The 21,549-nt window shown below is 34.4% G+C and overlaps 1 protein-coding gene across 17 annotated transcripts in view; it reads left to right on the top strand.

The window, feature by feature from the left end:
• Window positions 1-21,549, top strand: part of PPFIA2 (PTPRF interacting protein alpha 2) — a 342,104-nt gene that overhangs the window by 218,144 nt on the left and 102,411 nt on the right. For 15 of the 17 annotated variants that reach the window (XM_027679790.1, XM_027679791.1, XM_027679788.1 and 12 more), the window contains 2 exons: window positions 2,499-2,663; window positions 12,948-13,022. In XM_027679790.1, coding sequence (XP_027535591.1) covers window positions 2,499-2,663; window positions 12,948-13,022 — 240 coding nt within the window. The remainder of the gene's footprint in view (window positions 1-2,498; window positions 2,664-12,947; window positions 13,023-21,549) is intronic. The other 2 variants (XM_027679792.1, XM_027679804.1) reach the window with 1 other exon arrangement.

The following is a 21,549-nucleotide window of genomic DNA, read 5'->3' as shown; positions in this document are numbered from 1 at the left end:
CTTCATTGTTCTTTTCAATCTCCACTCTGCCTTTGTTTAGTAAGGGTCTTGGTCTTTCTTCTGTCCATGCTGACTTCAAATTCCCTCTTGGGATTGTCTGTCTACACCAGCTCAAAGTGAGGTTCTGGATGTATATTAGTTTTATTTTATTTTCCTTATTTATCTCTGTGTTATAGGTTATGCATAATTCCTTCTGTTATGAAAGGTTTTCATTTTCAAGAATTCCATGTCGCCATCATTTTTCTTCTCTCCTGAACCAGATTTTCTCATTTTCTTTTCCAATTAATACTTGCATACAGGCTCTCAGAAGTCTCTGATCATCATAGCATTTGTCTGGGAGATAAGTCATTTATGGTAACAGAAAATCAAATATGTTGCATTTTCTCAGTTAGGCTGAAAAAAGAGGTTGCCAAGGTTTTGTTATTCTGGACTGGTTTAGTGGGTGTCCGTTTGAGCATTAGACAATTAACAGACTTGTGGAAGGAATGACCATACTAAAAACTCAACAGCGAATCAATATTTTCCTTTTTTCCCCATTTCTCCAGAAATTCATAGTCTTTTGACTGGATTTAGACTGATCTAGAGGTAGTTATGATGCATGGAAAAGTTTTTGCACAAAGGGAACAGGGGAGGATGAGCCTGGCTCTAGCAGGATCAGCCAGGAAGTGGGAATAACTGTGGAGAAATCTAAGTCCATGGCACAGATTAGAGTCAAATTCTGGCTACCTCAGGGCTATAGAGTGATGCAGAGTCATGCTGCAAAGAGAAGGAAATGTTGCAGCCTCACAGACTCTTTGAAGAGATAGGGTAGAGAGTAGATTGTAGAATTAGAAGTCAGCTATTGACTTACTTTTCTCCAGCTCTCTCCCAGATAAACTAGGGGGCCTAGAAAAATCTTGAAGGTATAATAATTTAGAACAAAATTCAGACATTCAATTCTATTCGTGATAGCAATTAACTATGTATGTAATACTGTGAACAGAAAAGCTCTGCAAATATTTGGATGATGTTCTGACCTCATTTAAGTTACAAACCTACCAGAGCCCCATACTGAATTCCTGATGTCTCTATCATTAAGAGGTCTCTTCATATTTGCATGTTACATTGGACTGCCTCAAATAATTAAAAATCTACCTGCATCTGCTATCAACCCTCCAGGGTTGACAGAGCTTGTGAATTTCTTGCTCATTTGCTTTTGATAAATACAGGTCACCACTTGGATTCAGAAATTATAGAAATACCCTCCTTTCTTGAGCTGAGGGGAGTCATTACAATTCTTAATGTATTCATATTATTTGCATATTCACTATTTTTATGAATAATACAGTTATTGTAACATAATAATCAGGTGTAAATCCAGACATAAGAACCATGTTTGAAGCAAAGATACACCAAATGTTATTAATTCCTGTCTTAATATCTATATTTGGGAACAAAGATTTGGTTCGTGAAGCCTAACCATGACAATATCTATATATTACAACTCCAATGTGATTGCACTCTAGTTTTGCCATCTATTAATTAATGTAACAATAAAGGCCATTGTGTGAATGAGAATAACTATGGATTAAAGATAAATATATATAACTACTAGTAGTAGCCATATTAAGAACCACATCAAAGGAGTAATAATAAACAATTATCCATGTAACTATCAAATTTCCAGTTCAATGACTTAGATATTTAACATGCATTGTGATTCATGAATTTAGCTGTCATGATTTAACCTTATAGCTAACCAATTCTCTTTTATGTTCAGGCAGTAAGAACAGCAATGGTAGACCTATGAAAGTAAAGACAAATGGGGAATTTTCTGTACAACATCAAAGTACCATTTTATTTTCTTATTTAAACTCATAGTAATAATGAAAAATAATTATAACATGTTTTTACAAGATGTTGTTTACAGGTTATTTCATGGATATTTATGGGCATTTCTGATTTTCTTCATGTTTGTAGCACAACAGAAACAATGAACATTTTAGAGTACACGCTAATGACAAACACCATTAGCTGTGGCATTTTGAATGAATAGCCTACAAAATTTAATAAAATGTACTGTTCACTTTTACATATTTTGTTAAGTTTCTTCCAATATAAATTGAAAATATTTTACAGTTAGACTGAATTAATTATAAACTTATTTAATATTTTTACATGATTTTTTAGGCTGGCATTGGTTGTTATTTGACTGTCAATGTTCATCAATTACTATCAAAAATAATATTGTAAATGTATAATTAATTTAGTTAAATAGCAACCCTAAGCTGAGTGATTTGTTGTTCTCACTTTTCATAGCAGAGTTGTAAGTGAAATCATGAGTATATTTTCTATTTTTCTATTTATTCCATCTGATTTAGAAAAATGAAATATTGTCAATTGTTCCAGCAGTCTCTCCTACAATGAGGTTACCATTTGGTATCATGCACTTTGTAGTTTGAATTTCCATGGCATTTAAGCTCACAAAAATTAATAACCTTTTATATCATATCCAATAGCTGTTACTGGAGCATTTGGAGTGCCTTGTCTCAAGACATGAAAGGTCACTGAGGATGACAGTGGTGAAACGACAAGCACAGTCTCCCTCAGGAGTTTCCAGTGAAGTTGAGGTCCTCAAAGCTCTGAAATCTCTCTTTGAGCACCACAAGGCTTTGGATGAAAAGGTACAGTATGGAATAAAAGCTTACTAAAAACACTCTTTAACTCATGTAACCATGCCTTATAATGCAGCAGAGCAACAGTAACTGTTTATTTGCTACTTGGAATATGCCCTGTACTTACAGTATTTGCACATGTGCAGAGAAATCCGTAAGAATGTATGACCAACAGCTGTAGTACACTTCAGGTCACTTTAGCTATCTTTTGTAGGCAATAGCAATAACTTTTCAAAATAAGCAAATCTCACCCATACTAGACATGCTTCTCCTAAATTTCAGAGATCTTTTTAGCTTTTGCTACGTGAGCACAGAGTTCCCTGTACAAGTAGCACAACCTAAAATACATCGTAGATCCTTTGTTATCATGGGTAATGAAGGGCCTGCAGAATCAAGAGAAAAACCGCTAACTGCATCAAGTCATACTAATTAAAAGGGTCTTTCTACTGGGTTTCTCATGTGTTCTGTGCTGGAAAAGGACTCTTTTGTGTGAATGAAACTGTTCAATTATGAATTATCATCTTGAGTATTGCTTACATGAATTCAGAAACCTAGTTCATGTCTAGAAAAATTATGACCAGAAGGTGATGTGTCTGAATTAGTTAAGTGCCTCAAAACTGCACATGCAGGGAGCACGTGAGAACCATGACTCATGAGCAAAAAACCTCATTCCTTATGGGGTCTATTTTGGCTGATTTGCTCGTTGCTGCAGATGAATTGCTTCTCTGAGATGGTTGGGTAAGCAGGGATGACATTGTGCAGCACAGCATCTGAAACCATTGAGTGCACAAATGAGCTGTGCTGTATAGAACCAGTTTAATGGTCTCACAGTAATAAATTTAACTTTTTTAAACTCAGAAATATACTCAGAAAGTTGACTATATTTAAGGAACTGTTATTAAAAGAGACAGATTTATGAAAAGGGCAGCTGTAGTTATATAGTAATATTTATATATCATTGGTAGTAAAGGGTGAGACACTGTGGGTTATGAGTCATACTGGGTTAATTATCAGGTTCAAAGTTAAATAAGTTTAAGGAACTTAGACCGAATCAAAACTTATTATGTGTTTAGGTATATATTTTTGGTTATATCGTCTACTCAGATATCATGAAAACCTCAAAAAATCTAGAAAAGAGAATATAAATAGTTCTAGCTGCTGTACAGAATCATAGAATCATAGAATCAACCAGGCTGGAAAAGACCTCCAAGATCATCAAGTCCAATCCTTGATCCAACACCACTGAGGTTACTAGACCATGGCACTAAGTGCCACATCCAGTCTCACTTATAAGAAGTAATTATAAGTAGCTTTTGAATCGCACTAAGATTTAAAAAATCCTGTATTACTAAAAAGATCTTCTGAGTATTGATGGAATTTATTGTCAGATCTTTGGTCTTATATCCCGCACTTTAAATATTGATAAAACTAGAGTAGGAAGCTCTCTAGCTTTTATACTTTCTAACACTGCGTTGGATAAATAGAATAAGAACTAAACTTGAATGAGATTCTGATTATTCAGAAGTTGTGTATCTCTTACACATTTTATTTTGTGAATGTTTTAGTGTTTAGGTACTATGCAGTTTGTTTTACATCCCAGTTTGAAAATCATTGTACAGAAGTAGATTGAAGCTAAATGTAATATTTTGACCTATGTTATTGAAAATTCTATTTTTGTATTTTTTTTATGTAATGTTAAAAATCAGTGTTCAGCACATTAAAAAAATTTGGAGTGACACAGGTACACATGTATATAATGGGTTCCTGTCCCAGTGGTAATGATAATTATCAGTGTAGAAAAATCAACCATCTGCAATCATATTAACAGGAGAATTGTTACATTATAAAACAAGTTTTAAAATTGATTGGTCAAAATTACTTTTTCCTACCTGCCAGTCACCTATGTGTTGAATCTTTTTTATTTTGATACAATAAATCATATTTTTATTATAAACAATTCCAAGATCAAGGAAACAGTTTAATAAATTATTTTTTAAAATTTGTTATAAACCTAACACACATTATTTTCAAGTACAAATCCCGTATAAAATTATGTGTTTATGTTATATTGTCTCCAGAAAGATTAGATCAAAGACATTTTATGTGTCATCCAGATAACTAATAATATAATGCTTTCACATTGTACCACACATTGTCAGCATTATTGTGATTTTTATTCAAAAATAATGAAAGTAAAAAAGACTTCATACACCCAAATGTGCTAAAAAATTTTTTATGGCATGTGAGTCATATGTTCTGCATGGTGACAGAAAAATTATGTAAGTTAGATTTGTTTTAGACCCTTCAGAAATAAGATATCAATCCACCTATAAAGCTTCATTAAAGCTGTTCAAGCACTAGTAGAATAATGTGGGTTGGTCCTACTAGGAGAAATCTGGCCCAAACTCCTGCTCAAAGCAGGGCCAACTGTTCTGGGTTGCTTAGGGCCCTGTCCAATCAGTTTCTGGATATCTCTAGGCAGAAAACCTATTGTGGGGTTTCACCACCCTCATTGTAATTTTTTTCCCATAATACCTATCTGAAATTTCTGTTGTTGAGTCTTGCACATGTTGTCTCTTGTCCTGTCACTCTGCATCTTCAAGACAAAGCTGGCTTTGTTTCCTCCACATCTTCTGGTTAGCTAGTTGTAGACGGCAATAAGGTTTCCCATGAACCTTCCCTTCTTCACTTTGACCAAACCCAACCCTCATATGCTGTGTGCTCTAACCTATGTCCAACTTAATGGGCCTTCACTGAAGTCTGTCAGTGCCTTTCTTATACCAGGGAACCCAAAACCAGATGCAGCCTCAAAGGTGTGGAGGGGAATAATTGTTTCCCCCAACCCTCTGACCAAACTGTGTGCTGGCATTATTCACCCTTAGGTCTTTTCTGCAAAACTTTCTCTTCCCCAAGCCTGTCCAGTTCCCTGGGGTTATTCCTTTCATGGCAGTGGGATGACACATGGACTTTGTCATTGGACAACGTCAATGGACTTTGTGTCAAACCTCTGCATGTTGCAGTCCAGCCAAGTTTCTATGCACTGTGGAATCCACTTCACTAATTCATATCTTACCATTTTGTCTATGGATAAATGGAAGATCTTGCAGAAAGCTAGTAAAAACAAAGTAAAAAACATTCACTGTTCTCCCTTCATCCGTGGAGCCAGTCCTCTCATCAGGCAAGGCAATAAGGTTGGCCAGATATCATTTGGCTTTGACAAAATCATATTGACTCTTCCCAATCACCATCTTGTCCTTTATGTGCCTGGAAATGCTTACAGGAAGATTTGCTCCATAACTTTCCCTATACTAGCCAGCTTGTACTTTCCTTGATCTTCCCAGGATAATTCCTGTATTTCATGATGGTGGACACAACATTTGTGGGTTTTCCATTCATCAGGAATCTCCCAGACTTCCATTATTTTAAAAGATGAAAAAGGCCTTACTATGATGCACCAATCAAGTCTCTTGGCACCCTTGGATGCCGGCAATTCACTCCCTTTGACTTACGTATGTCTTGTCCTCTGTATTGTGGGTTACGCTTCACTCCCACAGGCTCTGCTTCTGTGTTCAGTGAGGCCTGTGGACAGAACTTCACAGTAAATATTGAGGCAAGAAAACATGATATATCATACATTGATGTCACAGGAAATAAACACTGCTCCATCAAAAAATGCACACACAGCTGAAGATAAACTGTCAAAAGTGCACCAAAAATGTATCGTGACCCTTTGAAAATGAATAATGAAAACTTTAATTTTTTTCTTCACAAAAAATGTTGACATTGAAACTATTAGTTTAGCTGTTACATTCTTGGAAAAGCATAACAAAATATTTTCACAAAAATATTTGCCCTTTAGACTTACAAAAATATGAAGAAAATCTTAACATTCTTCCTAAACGCAAATTTTCTTTCATGTTTTCACTTCCTACACTAAAACTTCTCGAGGTGTTGTAACAAGCTCTGCCACTAAACTTGACTGATCATATAAGATTTGGTAGGTGCACAGTACAAGAACTACAAAGACAATCTCATTACTGTGACAAAATGCAATGAAAAATACTAAACAGAATCTAAGGTGAAAAATAAAACAATAATTTTAAGGGAGGCCTGCTTAAGTATAATAAAAATCAGGAATGATGCCTTAACTTATTTCACGAAGTCCATTGGCTACCTGTATATTACATGAAGTCTGGGCTTTGCCACTAGCTTTTGTCCAGAAGATAAATCACCATGGAGAGATCACAGCCATGATTGCATTATTCTGAAAAAGTGTGACTCTCATTGACAGTTATTTAAGTGTCTGGCAGCTCCTTCAGCATCCCTTCATGCCCTGTAGAATGAAAGGTTGTCATGAGCTTCCCATGCGAGAGAGACAGTCCTGTTTGGCTGAAGCCAGTAGGTACCCCCTAGTGAGTAGAAGGTGGTAAGAGTATGCTGCTAGTCCTATCCCACTATCCATATGAGATCCTAGAAGTGCCAAATAACAGTCTTCCTGTAATGTGTTTTGTGGGAATTTTCACTTTAGGGCATGGGAATAATGAAAGAATTAATTTAGTTTATAAGTATTTACCATTTTATTTGTCCCTCAAAGAAATCTCATTGTGTTTCCTTGGGTAAGCTGTGTCACAGCAAATTAAGTTATACTGCACTAACTACATTTTATTTAAAAACTTAATTTGACAGAAGCTATACATATTTTCAAAAATTTTTGTATATCTAATTATGGTAACATTTTTAGAAATAAGAAAACACAGGACATGGGCTGTTCTGCTACCAATTCTAGATTTTCATAATATTCAAAGTTAAATTCAGTGATCGTTTTTCCTAAGTGTAAGGTTAGGTTATGTCTCACAAACAATGAGCATTGTTAAAAAAATGTGAAGTTTTACACGGTAGAGGTTAGGAGTGATTCAGACTAGGATCAATGTGAAATTCTGACTTAGCATTTCTTATAGCCTTTGCTATTGCATAAGCCAATTGAAATTTGCAGCTGTATTCATAAAGTGGAAATCTCTCTTCATTTATTCACCCCTGACCTTCTTAACACTACTGTTCCCAAACACTACTCTTACTGCTGCTAAGTAGCTGCTATCTTTCTTTGGTTAACTTTTTTTTCATGCAATGAAGAGTTGTGTGGCTAATGTTAGCACTATGAAATATTTTGGGATATTATATATGAATATACATGGAATAGTTTACAAAGCAGCAAATGAAGACAATATTTACCAGATGCCATTAGAGTTGAATAAAAAATAAAAACTCAGATTAACTTCCTGGTTAGAATAGAGATTGAGTATAGATTAAGTCAGGAAGTATATAGTCCTTACATGCAATTCAGGAAGAACAAAAGATAGAAACATTATTATCTTATTTATGCCATTCTATAGCTATAATTGACTTTTAATATATCTCTGAGCATGTTTATTGTCCTGTATATCTTTTTCCTATTTTGCTTCAAACTTTGGGTTCAACATTTAAAATGTGCATTTGGAAAGAAGAAACTGTTTGAATGCACTTCTCCAAATCAAGTTTTTTGGTCAATGTTGTAAGAAAAGTGTCCAGTTGATCTTCACAGAGGACAGCAGCTACCAGGTGTCTTAGTTAAAAATCAAAAAACAACTGATTCTCTTAATTAATGGCAGAAAAGTATATATATATGCTTGCAAATAAAAGCAGCCTATTCGGGTCAACATTACCACTACCTTTTTATTCATTAGCAGGTAACTAGGAGAGCTTTTATTCAATAGAAATTTCATGAAAAAAAAGGAAGTGATTTAATTCTAGTGTGGAAATGTTTCTTAAAAGCTCTTTATGAGATGCAGATCTGGAGAGAATGAAGAAACAAGTTTGACAGCAAGCAAAAAAGTGGGAAGCAGTTGCTAGGAGACGGAGAAAGATGGGTGATGTTTTGCACCGACAGCAGTACTAACATGACATTGACTATGTCACATTTCAAGATAATGTGTTTACATTTCAAATCCAGAGAAATACCCAGTCGTCTTTGCATGTGTTGGATACACCCTCTAACAAGGAGAGAGCAACCCCCTAACATGGAAGAGCAAACCTATTCTGCTATGTCTGTGGCACTGCAATCATAAATCACAGAATGGCTGGGTTGGAATGAACACTAAAGATCATCTAGTTCCAACCCCTGCCATGGGCAGGGACACCTTCCACTGGACCAGGTTGCTCAGAGCCCCATCCAAACTGGCCTTTAACACTTCCAGGGATGGGGTATCCACAACTTCTCTGGGCAACCTGTTCCAGTGTCTAACCACCCTCACAGTAAAGAATTTGTTCCTATTATCCAATTTAAAGCTGCCCTCTTTCAGTTTGAAGCCACTCAACTGTGTCCACTCAAGCCCTTGTAAAAAGTCCCTCTCCAGCTTTCTTGTAAGCCCCCTGTAGGTACTGAAAGGTGCTATAAGGTCTCCCCAGAGCCTTCTATTCTCCAGGTATTTGTTCTTTAAATATGTATGCTCTGATAGATCAGATGACATCTAATTAGTCTTTACGAAACCTTTTTTAGTAAAGCCCTATCTTTTGCCCACGAAAATAGAAATTTAAACAATATATTATCTATGAAGTGATGTATACAATGTCACCTAATTAATATGAAATATATTTATTCATTTACTCTTGCTTTTGAAAAATAGAAAGCAATATAATATTCTAATAACTAATTTACATTCATCATATAAAAAAACTAACAAACTAAAGTTATCAGATAAAAATAGTTTACACTTGTTCTAGCTCCTTTTTCCTCTAATAAGATAGTGACCAGGAACACTATTCTTTCCCACATCTCTCAGAAATGGGGATGGTTCTCTTTGGGGTTTTTTTGCTGTAAATATAAATTTTAAGAGGGAATCCAATACAAAACCATTTTCAATACATTTGTATATGGCTGAGAAATAAATTTGTAATAAGAAATACTGTTACAGCTTCTGGGCTGTAAACCAGAGCAGATTTCTCTTTCAGATCAGAATGATGTTATAACATAGAGAATATTGTTTTCAGGCTTTAAAATGTCTGTATAAAACCCACCAGGATTCAGTTCTACAGTGCCACAGTGTATAAAGTTTAAGGATAATTTTTCTGATTCCAGCTGCTTGTGGATCTGTGACATCCTCAGTAATGTGTCCTAGTTGGCTTGCAAGTTTCTAACACCATTCAAAGTGAATACCAGTTTTAGACAAATTATGATGTATTTTTTAAAACATACATTATCCTTTATAAAACACTTAAGCTTGAATACATTGACATTTCAGAAGACTTATGAAAATTTCAAGTAAAATTACCAATTCATTATATTTCATTCTGGTTTTTAACAACTGCCATTTTGCAAATTTTCTCTCAATCATCTTGTCCCTTAGCAGCCTTTGCAGACAAAAGGATTGAAGCCAGAAAGATTACTGTAATTTTTCTGTGTGTTTTTTACATCTAAGCTGAGACTTTCACTGAGAAATTATTTTCTACAAGCTCCAAATGTGGTTAGGGAGGTTGAAATTGGGCCTCCTGAAGACAGGTCTATACCCCTCACTGGTGGGGCACGGGTTTTAATAGCGGAGAGCTAGTGAAAGACATAAATGGTGATGGAAAGAGAAACAGGGTACAGAAAGAGAGTCTGGGGATCCACAGAGGCATCAGGGAAACCTCTGGAAAGGTGGAGGGCATGGTAGGAGGAAAGATATGATTACCGGGTGGTGGACTCACACTGCCTTGGACTTTTCATCCACATGGATATGGAAACAGATCATTGAGCAGACCTTAGAAGCTGGTAGAAGAATTGGAGAAATAATACAGTTTTTCAAGCAGAATATGATTCTAAAAAACAGGAAAAAAGAAAGACAAATGAAGTAAGAAATACTTCTACTATTTAAACAATAAATTTTTTTAATTATAACCAGAATAATGGAGGCATTATAACTTTGGTGGGAAGCACCCTTATGAAAAGTAGAATTAGACGGAAGTTACTAATATATTAACATTAATAAATCTAATACTTCACATTAATTTTACCTATTCCAAGTGTATTAGTATTGAATAACAAAAAAATAAATTATATAAAATAACTGTGATCATAGGTTACTATCACAAATCTGCAGCCTAACGAGGATGTTTTCCAGGAACTATGTAGCTCATTTTGGACAGCAAGCTTTATGATTAAAAGTGCTTGCATATGTCTTTGATGAAAAATAGTACAAAAATTTAATAAATGGCAAAAGCATTTTTGGTTCCACGGCATTTTTTCACTGTATTCCGTTGTACTGACATATGAAAACAATTGAAACAGTCATGAAAATTTGTAGCAGTTTGCACTCTTACCACCGCCTCTCCAAGATTGCTCAGTCACTGGCACTTCAGGATGTCTTAAATTTCATTTACTTCAAGTAAGGAACAGGCAGTCAGTTGCTGCAGCTCAGCTATTGATTAGATAGACACACGCTACAGGAAATGTCCATTTAAGCTACAACATGCATCTTTGAAAACATTAACAGTTGATATTTTCAGTCTAATAGTGTTGAAGGAACAGAGGGAAATTAATAAATCAGAAATGGGAGTAAAAACTGAAGATTCCTTCTTATCTTGATAATTTAATATTTCTTACACCTTACTACTCTTCAGTTTGCTTTTCTGTTGCTCCTTGGAGAAAATCACCTATGATTTCTGTTCTGTTAAGGCTAGCAATATTGTTTATTACAAAATTTAAGTGAATACATGAAATAAATTCTCAATTTTTGGGGTTTTTTATTAAAGCTGAAGTATGTAAAGAGGAGCAAAAGGCTCAAAGTACTTCATATGCAACTATATTTGCATCTCTTAGAAAGGCTGAAGAGTTTTATTTTTAAGTGTTCGTTTCCTGAATCTATTTCATCTTTAGATTTAGTTAGTTTTAAAATTTAGTGAACATGCTATGTTATAGTTTTGCTAAGTACTTTTCATCTAATAAAGTCTAAGTCATTCTTGGAATATAGTGAGTCTGTTTAGAAAATCTCACTTCTCTCAGTAGTAACGGAAAATAAAATATGTAAGGAAAGTTAATATTTATTAGACTAAAAGTTATCACTGGAAAAAATATGAAAGCATTAGGATGTTTACAACCTTTTCAGTGATCTCCTGTATTTTTCAAGGGTGTAAAAGCAATTGTTACATACATGAAAATCTATAATGTTCTATTGTACATGAAAGATTGATTTTTGTTTTGCTTTGTTTTCCAGCTACGCCTTTTGGTCTAATAGAGTATGCCACCTTACCCTACAAACATTGCTAATAGCATTAAATATCCTTGGATCAGCAGCTGGAACAGCATTGCTGCAGTGTAGGTGGAACATATATAGAAATATATCCTGAGCATTGACTGACTAGCCAGGTTGTAAAGTCCTTTAATGTAAGGTGCCTAGTGAAGTTATGTAGTTTAGGAGAGGAGTTGCCACAGGTCCCTTGGCAGTCAGGACAGAGAGTCACCTACACACAGCACTGGAGTTCACTTCAGGTCTGATTTGCCTTTGATCATACTGGGAGACTGCAACTACATTGCCAGCTTAGGTTGTCTCTCGCTACTGAGAGAACTGACGCTGAGCCAGAGCACTCAAACAGCAGTAAATATGTCTTCAGAGGTATTAGGTTATCATTAATTATTAATAATAAATGTTGAGTAATAATTACAATTGTAGTAGTAATAACAATTTAGTAGATCATAAATGTCCTTAGAACAGAATAGGTTATTTATGAAATTACTGCAAACACAAGCAGACTTTTCTGATTATGAGAGTGTACACTGTTTATGATTTTTGCAAAACTGAAACAAATGCATGATGATGTTAAAAAATCTATAGTATGTGTGCCTGAAGGCAATGCTGCAAGTTATTTTTGCAACAAATTTTTTGCATTCAGTTACTCTTAACAGAGTAGTTATCTTCTGTGGAGTGGACTTAAACCACCTGCAAATGGTTTTTTTCCTTATCCTTTGCAAAAGATGATTGTGGAAGTTTTATTTTTATGCCTAATACGGTCTTAAAATATTTGCATTTGCTATGTATTTCATAAAATTATAGGCAGACTGTGGAACAGCAATATGACATTTAAAGTTTGACACCTATTTTAATGGGTTAACTCTTCCTATGGTTAGGTTTAAATATTTACTACACAGTATGTCTCATGAAAGGGTACAACACATATGCCTGCAAATGGACTGGCAGGACATACAGTAGTGCGTATGGCAGATTATATAATCTTTAAAGACTAATAGAAATTACGTTACTGCACATATTTTGATTTTTCTTCTAGGTAAGGGAACGACTGAGGGTTTCTTTAGAAAGAGTCTCTGCACTGGAAGAAGAACTAGCTGCTGCTAACCAGGAGGTAACATAAAACACTTTCTCCCCTTTTGAGGTTAAATTTCTCTAATAATCTGTGCCATGTGTTCCCTGTCATTTTTCTCAAAACTGTCAAAAAAACCCCAAACCAAACACCTAAGAACAATTACATTCTGAGTAAGCTTCTCAGAGAGGCTTGTTTAAGGTGGTTGTAAGATTAATACAATCTTCTGTTTACTGATTTATTTCCTTCTTCTATTCCATTTTGAGCAAGCCAAAATCCAAACCTAGTGTCAGATTCTCAAATCTCTTGTCGGACATGAAAAATGAGTGAACCAACAAAAATGTCAGATACTATAAACAATTCAATAACCTGTATTTTCATGTTATTAAGTAAAATGCACACATATATATACCCAACATATAAATGTTAACATTGATGGAGGAAGGATTATGGATGACCTTGAAATGTAGGTTTGTCTCTTCCCTTTTAATTGCAGTGTATCATGGTGAACTATGGTGCCATATAATTATTGTGAACTAGGACAAGAGACTTTTTTCCTGTTTGCAGACTGTTCTGTTTTGTTTGAAAGGGTGAACAGCAACACACAGTTGTATTGAACAAACAACTGTACACACATACAGAAAGGAATTTCGCACCCCAGAAAGATGATTCTGAGGCCAGAAAGTATAAATAACAGAGACTGCTGGTGCCTTTACTATTCCCATCGTGTTCTGAATCCACCTGATGTGTGCTTCTAACACTGTTAAAAACAGGTCAGACAAGCAAGCTGGATTAAAACTATTTTGGGTTATGGCCATTTACCAGTATCATTTTACTTAGGCTTAAGATAGAAACTGAAAGCAGCCACAGACAAACTTAAAGTACTACCAAATAATTCTTGAAAAGTGGATTACCTATAATTCAGAATAGTGCATGATAATGTAGAATAGAGACACCTAAAATATTTTTTTCCCAGTTTAAGCTAGAAAAGGTACTTCCTTAAAGTAATTTCTTAAAAATAGGATCTTCAATTAAGATATTAGCACTTCTTTTTTATAAATATGATAAACTATGAACCTATTAACATGGTATTTTGATTCATCCCTTTGGTCTGTGAAGTAAGTGCGCTTTATCTGTTCAAAAATAAGATCCCTCTTTAAACCTTCCATTTCATAACGTCCGAAAAACCTGGTTTCAAATTATATAGTTACACTGTGTTGGGTAATCTGGTTTTTACACTAATGTTCATTAAATGGAAAGCAGCCCTTTTGGTCAGTCAAGCCAACTGAGATGCATTGCACTCCTCTAATCCCTCCTGTTCATTATTCAGTTAAATCCAAATTCGCTTCACTGGACATAGGACCAGGTTTTAGAGCATTGCCTTGCTATTTGGAGTTTTAAAAATGTAGTGAAACTTTTTTGACAGTAAGGAATAAAAGCATACACAAATAAATTAAACTGAAATAGGACTTCCCTAGATTTTCTTGCCCCAAATCCTGAGAAATTTACAAATTTTGTGTCTACATGATAGTAAAAACATTTAGGAGGACACTGAATCAACCAAGTGTAACATGAGCATTAACACAATCTGAATATTATTATTCCAGTTGCCTTTGAGGAACTGTTTAGGCTGAAAAATGGAAATTCATTTTAATAATAATGAAAAAAGAGTGAAATGGGAAGAGATGTGGAAGAGAACGAGTGGATTATTTTCAAACAGTAAATGCATTTGAACTAGAGTTCAGATAATTTTCACACAATTAGTTATTTGAATAAGACAAAATTAATTAGAGCGCTGCAGTGTATAAGTCTGGTTTTATGCTAGTTTCCACTGTGAATAAGCAAGCAATAAAGCGTTTTAAAAATGTATTGTACTATATATGAAAATAAATGGTCAAAGTTTCTGAGGGTATTGAATATGTTTTTCATTCCTGTCTCAGTGTCTGTTCTCCCCGTAAAATTAATATTTTCTTTCATATCCATTTTCTTATACCTATTCTAAGAATGTACTATATTCAGACCTATATCTAAACATAAAATGATCACAGTAAATTAGTTCTCTGATTTAACAAATTATGTTTAGATATATGACAAGTATCAGATATAAAATGGTAGAAATATATATGTTAAGATTGCACCTTTCTCTGAAAGCCTGTGGTTGTGGCTCTGACACAGAGCAACAATGAGAGATTGCAGACATTTGTGAGTACTTATTGGAGATACATAAAAAAAACCAAAAATTGAGAGAGAACAACTATAGCTTTCCATCATTAGACTTCGTAGCATATTACATATATAATACAAAAGAGAGTGAAAACATCTGTAACTGGCAAAGCTGATTTCAGCTCTAGTTGATAACACAGTCTTACAAAGCACTTAATATTTGACAGGCAATAGTAACACATTTGACTTGAAACTCCAGGGGCAAGTGAGATGGACATTTGGACCTGTTGGGCAAACTTAGCTTGTGTAGCTAATATTTATATGCAATTACACAAAGGTGATAGAGAAGGGCTTTGGTCTTATGGGCTTATACCTTAATAAAGTTTATAATTTATTAAAGAGTGGATCAAAAATTCTTTAAACATATGTTTTACTAGAGGAAAATTTATTTCACTATTTATTTTATTTTGCTGCAGCTGCTTAGTGGCAGTGGAAGGGACCATTATATGCAGCAGCAAAATGCTAGTGAGTTTTCATCCAGACAAGGGCAAGATAACTGTCTGCAGTAACTAAATTTCATGGTCATGCTTGTAATATTTGCTTTCCATCCACAGTTATCACATGATATACCCAAAATTATCTTTTTTTTTTCATTTCTGCTTACAGTGGAAGCCATTCACAACTGGTAGATGTCCTATTTATTATGTCTGTTGTAGCTAAGATGAATAGAAGATAGTGTTAAAAATTTTCTGAGAAATTTATCATCTGTTCTTAGTTAAAATTACTGTAAAGCATAGTTACATTTTCTTACACCTCAGGTGCTTTTAAAATGATGTTGTTTTTCATCTTCTTCCACATAACCTGTAGTTTGTCAAAATAGTTTTGTCACTGAGGGTTATAATTTGCAGCTAGCAATTAGACAAGCTGCAAGTGGTATATCCAGTAACAAAGCTTAGTGGTACCATATTGTCTGTCTGTGCACATTTTTCTGGGCAAATTTTTCAGTAGGTATCTGAACATTTCAAAGTCAAACAACGTTCTGCTAACTGGCTTCTTTTCTACACATTAATTTGAGAAGAATGAGTCTCATTTGTGAGAGAAGTGGGATGTTAATTTTTCTTCCCAGTTTTGTAGTTTATGATCTTAATGGAAATTAACTTTAATAATGAAAATACTGACAAGATAACCACTTTTGTTCCACAGCTTTTGAAATACTCTTATTCCATTATGAGTGTGAGTCTTTGTTAAAAGTACCCTAAATTATGGCAAGTGCAAACAACACACTAAGATTAGTCATTAGTGCCATATATCCCCAGGAATTCAAGTGGATTGGCTTGTACAGTTCAAGGATACATAGATTATAGAACATGACCCACAGTGATGCTTTTAAATCCATTTCTGTTGCAATGTGCAGCATTAAATGACAACTACTTCAGTTTCCATTTACAGATTTCACTATTTCCCAGAACTTCTGACAAACAGTTTCAAAAAAATGACCTTTCTAGCTTTCTCCCAAGGATTTTTTTTGTAAAATCAAGTTTTATACATAGTTAATACAATACTGGGGAAAAGTTTGGGTTTTTTTAATGACTGTGCTTAATTTGCACTTGAATTTTTCCTGCCCATTTTAAACAGTTACTCAGACCTTTCAACAACTTTCTCTTGTAATAAGTGGCATTGCAAAACACTATTTTGTTTCTGGTTAATATGCTGACTTTTCCAACTTTCCTAATTAGTAGAAAATGTGGCATGAAAAATATAGCTTTAATTACATCTATTATCTCAAAGATATACTTCAGGAACCCAGAAAATGCTGGAATTGTGTAGAATATAAAATTAGAGAAACCACTGATTTGAGTCTATATATCACTACCATACACTTCTCCTCAGCATTTGTTCAAATTGCCAGCACCATTTCCAAATGTCAAATAACATTATCGTACTTCTGTCAACTGGCACATAGATTATGTTTTTAAACTCAGGCTTCCTTTTAAAACCTCATTGTTACAATCTCCACTTGCTCCTACAGAATTTTACTCAACTTTGAGGCTAAATTCAATTCCTGGAGCTCTCAGAGAGATTGCAGGAGTTTTGGATCATAGATCTCTGCTTCATATAACTGCATACATTCTCTGGTTTGGGCAGAGGGTTTCTTCCTGACAGTGGGTTAGTTTATTCATTAGGGTTCCCTAACGCTAATTTTTACAGCATCTATTAAAGCATTCATGAATGATTTATATCACTGAAAAGAAAGGATGGTTTGCAATTTATGACTCTTTATGTTCTATACCAGAAACACCAGAAAATGTAGCCATTTATTCACCAAAGAACTTACAAATACCATGTTAGTTGCCTAACTTCTGTTATGCAGGGAAAGTCAAGAAAACAATAAAAAATGGAGTAAAACTTGTTACAGCTGACAGTTTTGACTCTGACCATGAGGAATGCTGCAGACATGATTGCAGCATCATTACTGCTAGTGAAATATTCTGTAATATTTAAAATATATGTATTTTGAAGTGAAACCATAGCTAAATGTGGCATGTCTTTTTATCCAAGGCTGCATGTGAAAACATATTTTTATACTTATCTTTTCCAGTTCCTGTTAGCTGAAGGCATGGTTTTTTACAGGAGTTTCTTGGTGGCCTTGGGCTTTTTGTGTGAATACAATGGAAAGTGATTTTTTGAGTAGAAGTGTTGTTAAAGGAATAATTTGCGGGGAAAAATAGCATGTGCATTTCTTGAACATATAGTATACCCAGAATTTCATAAATCCGAAATTCAGAAATTATGGATCTCAAAACTCTGGATAAAACTGGGTGAAAGTCAGGGATCTTTTTTTTTCTGAAGAAGGCCAGGGAGATGGCTTATATTTGTTACCTGAAAAATATATTTTTTTACAAAAAATCTGAAACACCATTCCTCTATAGTATCTCCTTTTACCGTATTTCCTCAGAATGGTGTAACTCAAAGTTATTTCTTTCTGAACTCTCTCCTATATGTTAATTATTAATTTTTTTTTTAAGCTATTGATTTGCACAGATCTCTGAAGAGATCTTCTTTGTGCTCTAAAGTTTATTTTTAAATACCTATGAAAGTATAGCAAAATGCATATTTTCTGCAAAGTTACACATAATTAAAAATGTCTTGATTTGAAATGTAATTTTTATGTGCTATATGTAATTGCTTTTTGTTCTGCCTCTAACCTTAGCCATCTTGTTAAATGGTAAGTCTGCAGAAAGTTATTGTTGCCCTTACGTTTTAAATATGGTAATGCAAAATGATAAATTTTTTTATGGATGTCTTTTATACTATGTGTTCCCCAGCATTAATTTATTTCTCTATGCATTTGAATTAGCAAGTGTAGCACGGCACCTGAAGAGGTTGAAGATTACTACAGCAGCACTACATCCTTCATTGCCTAATTTTTTATAAAGCAAAAAAGAACTAAGCACAAGAATTATTTAAGATGCTATAACTGTTTCATGCTATGTCCTCAATTCATTCTAATCTAAGATCTCAGAGGGGAAAAAACCCATTAAAATTCTTTGTGGACATTGAGGGCAACAGGGCTGATTTTGCATTGTCACTTTTTTTTAGTAAATTCCAATTTCACTAAAATTCAGGCAGAATAGTTCTAAAGGTAAATCCATTTTCCAGATAGCAACTGAAGAACAATAATTTCTGTTGACATATTTGAGATGAACATCACTATTGCACTTGCAACAGTGGTTTCTCAGTATCATTTCCATAAACTTTACCGCAGAAAAAATTTTCCAATTTTGACTACTAAAAGAATATATATTTTCTGTCATGACACAGATAATGATTTTGCAGATATTAGTATTTTTATGCAAAAATCTTAGTGACTTAGGCCTATTTATGTGTTGGCCACAGTGTAGTGTTGGTAACACAGTCATATATATTAAATGAGTTTACTAGCTTTGGTCTTTACTGAAATGATTTTGCAGAGCAGAATTGTGTTGCTGCCCAGATGTCTTAGGGTGTTTTCAAATGACATCTTGAAATGCTGTGTTCTCTTCCCCCTCCATTTAGCATGTGGCCACCTGTAACAAATACTAAAATACTAATGTCATGTTCCCATTTTGCACTGACTTTTTATCTAAGTTGACTGTCTCCTATGTGTTCTTTAGAAGAATCCAGTTTGTAAGAAAGGGTGTATGGTCTATGCTTATGTGTTCATGGAGTGCTTAAGGAAAAATGTATCTGAAGACAGAAGATTTTTATTCCTTCATAAAACCAATGTGATTAATAGTTTTAATAAAATGTTTGCTATTGCTTAGTTGATAATTTGTGTATATTTTTCTATATATGTTGATATTCTTTTAATATCATGTCATAAAGAAATGGTTACTTTTTGGTTTTTTTCTTTAAATATTCTAGAATCCCAAATATGAGTGGATTAGGGTACATCAGAGTTTTACTACTGTTGAGGAAGGAGTCAGATTGTTGCATCAAAAAGATAAATACTGGCTACTAAGTATCTTCACTGCAACTTTGATATTTTTCTCAGAACATTTGTGTCATGGCTAATTACTTTTCCTTCATTTTATTTACTCTTGAAATTTTTTAATGGGATTTGTTATTAAAAGATTTGTGACTAGATTAAATCCCAGTGTCACAGATTTGTCATTGAAGAGGGTTTTTTCTACTCCAGTTATTCATTAGACAGCCTGAGATTGTTTGCACCTCTCAGTGTTTTGCTATGACACATCCTTGTGTATCAATAAGCATGAATACATTGCTCTTAAACTGCTATAAGCTGTTATTTGCGCTTAAAGTAAAGAAAAATTTAAGTCTAGTAAAATAATGCTTAAAGGAACCTAGCAAAAGTAAAAAAAGCAATGTCAGTGATTTGTTACTTACTCATTCTTTACTCTTTCCCCAAAACCTGCTGTGTAGTTATGAAGCAACTGTTTAAATATACATTAAAAGAGCAGGCATAACGATGTTAGAAAGGTATTTTGCAAATATCTTCAAAATTACTTCATTTTTATGTCTGACAGAAACATTTGGTTTAATGAAATCTTGATCCCCCATGGTTAGAAACATGGGTGATTTAATGCCTTGTTTTACCACTGAATAAGTGATGACTGGAGACTAAAAATTCCCAGTTTCCTTTAAACCTTGCAGCACAAACTCTCTATAAAATTAGCACCTTCATCAAAATGAGCATAAACCTAATCCAGCATATTCTTTCGTGTCTGTGTGTGTCCGTGTGTCTGTGTGTCTGTGTGTGTCTGTGTGTGTCTTAAAAGCATTTCTTTTATAGGTTGCTCTTTATGAAAACAAATTAGACGCTACTACTGGAATATAAAAATAAGGAATGTAACTAGGAATTCTATGAAAATATTCATACTACTCTTTTGTTTAAATTTTATATTCTCATTTTTGTAATACCTGTGGCCTAAGTCTTCAGACTTTTGCCTTTGGGGTGAAACTGTATTTCTCTTTGCACTAAAAAATCTGCCTGAATTTTAATTGCAATTTAGATTACTGCAGAAATATAAATATATAATGGTTCATTTATCAGTAATATATTCCATCTTCACATTTATATAGGAGTCCTATCATTGCACATTTTTACTATGATTATTACTCCATTACTACGCTCCCAAGAAAGCTCCAGTAAGGACAAGGATGCCATTTTGTTGTAAAAAAGAAATACTGAAACATGGTTCCTGCTCCATAGCATTTATAGTATAAATTTGCCTCATGGTATCTCTTGCTTTATAGCTGTGGAATTGAGAGCATTATTGTAAAGCTAAGGTAGTACAGTGACCTATGCAATAGATGGGTGGACATCAACTACTCTTTTTATTATTATAGGAGCTGTGCAATATGTGGGTCTCACACAACTCAGGCTAATCTGATCTTTTTTGAATATTCCTTCTCCTAGGAGCATTGAGGTTAGTTTAACTGGGTTAGTGGTTAGCTGTTTCTACAGCAGAAAAGGCAGGATGCAATCTAATAGAATTAATGGGTGCAATGGTTGACTTCATAAATATTGACAAGTGGACTTGGCTAAATTGTGTAACTTGATTTTTGACAGCTGATGGTTGTATTGGCATTTACTCAGGTGCACAGTCTGTCACACAATTGTTGTTCTGGGGCAGCACACAAGTCTTGGTATTCTGTATGAATCCTATCGTGTTCACTGTGTCATAACAGTGAAGCTGGAGCTGCGGGCAAGGGAGGAAGTAACAGTGCTCTCCATGAGGTCCTGAGTCCAAATAACTGTAGGACACAGCGTTTAAGGGTCATTACATAAAACTGCTCTGCAATAAATCAGTATGTACGGACAGTTTTCTGGATCTCATCAGGTTGAGTTGTGTTATTTTTGGGGGCTGTACAATGTTTTATATTCACTTGTGAAGAAGGATCC

This window comes from Neopelma chrysocephalum, unplaced genomic scaffold (assembly GCF_003984885.1).
Source record: "Neopelma chrysocephalum unplaced genomic scaffold, ASM398488v2 Primary Assembly neopelma1_59, whole genome shotgun sequence".
NCBI lineage: Eukaryota > Metazoa > Chordata > Aves > Passeriformes > Pipridae > Neopelma > Neopelma chrysocephalum.
The sequence above is the reverse complement of the archived record's forward strand: the minus strand, read 5'-3'. Positions and strand labels throughout refer to the sequence as shown.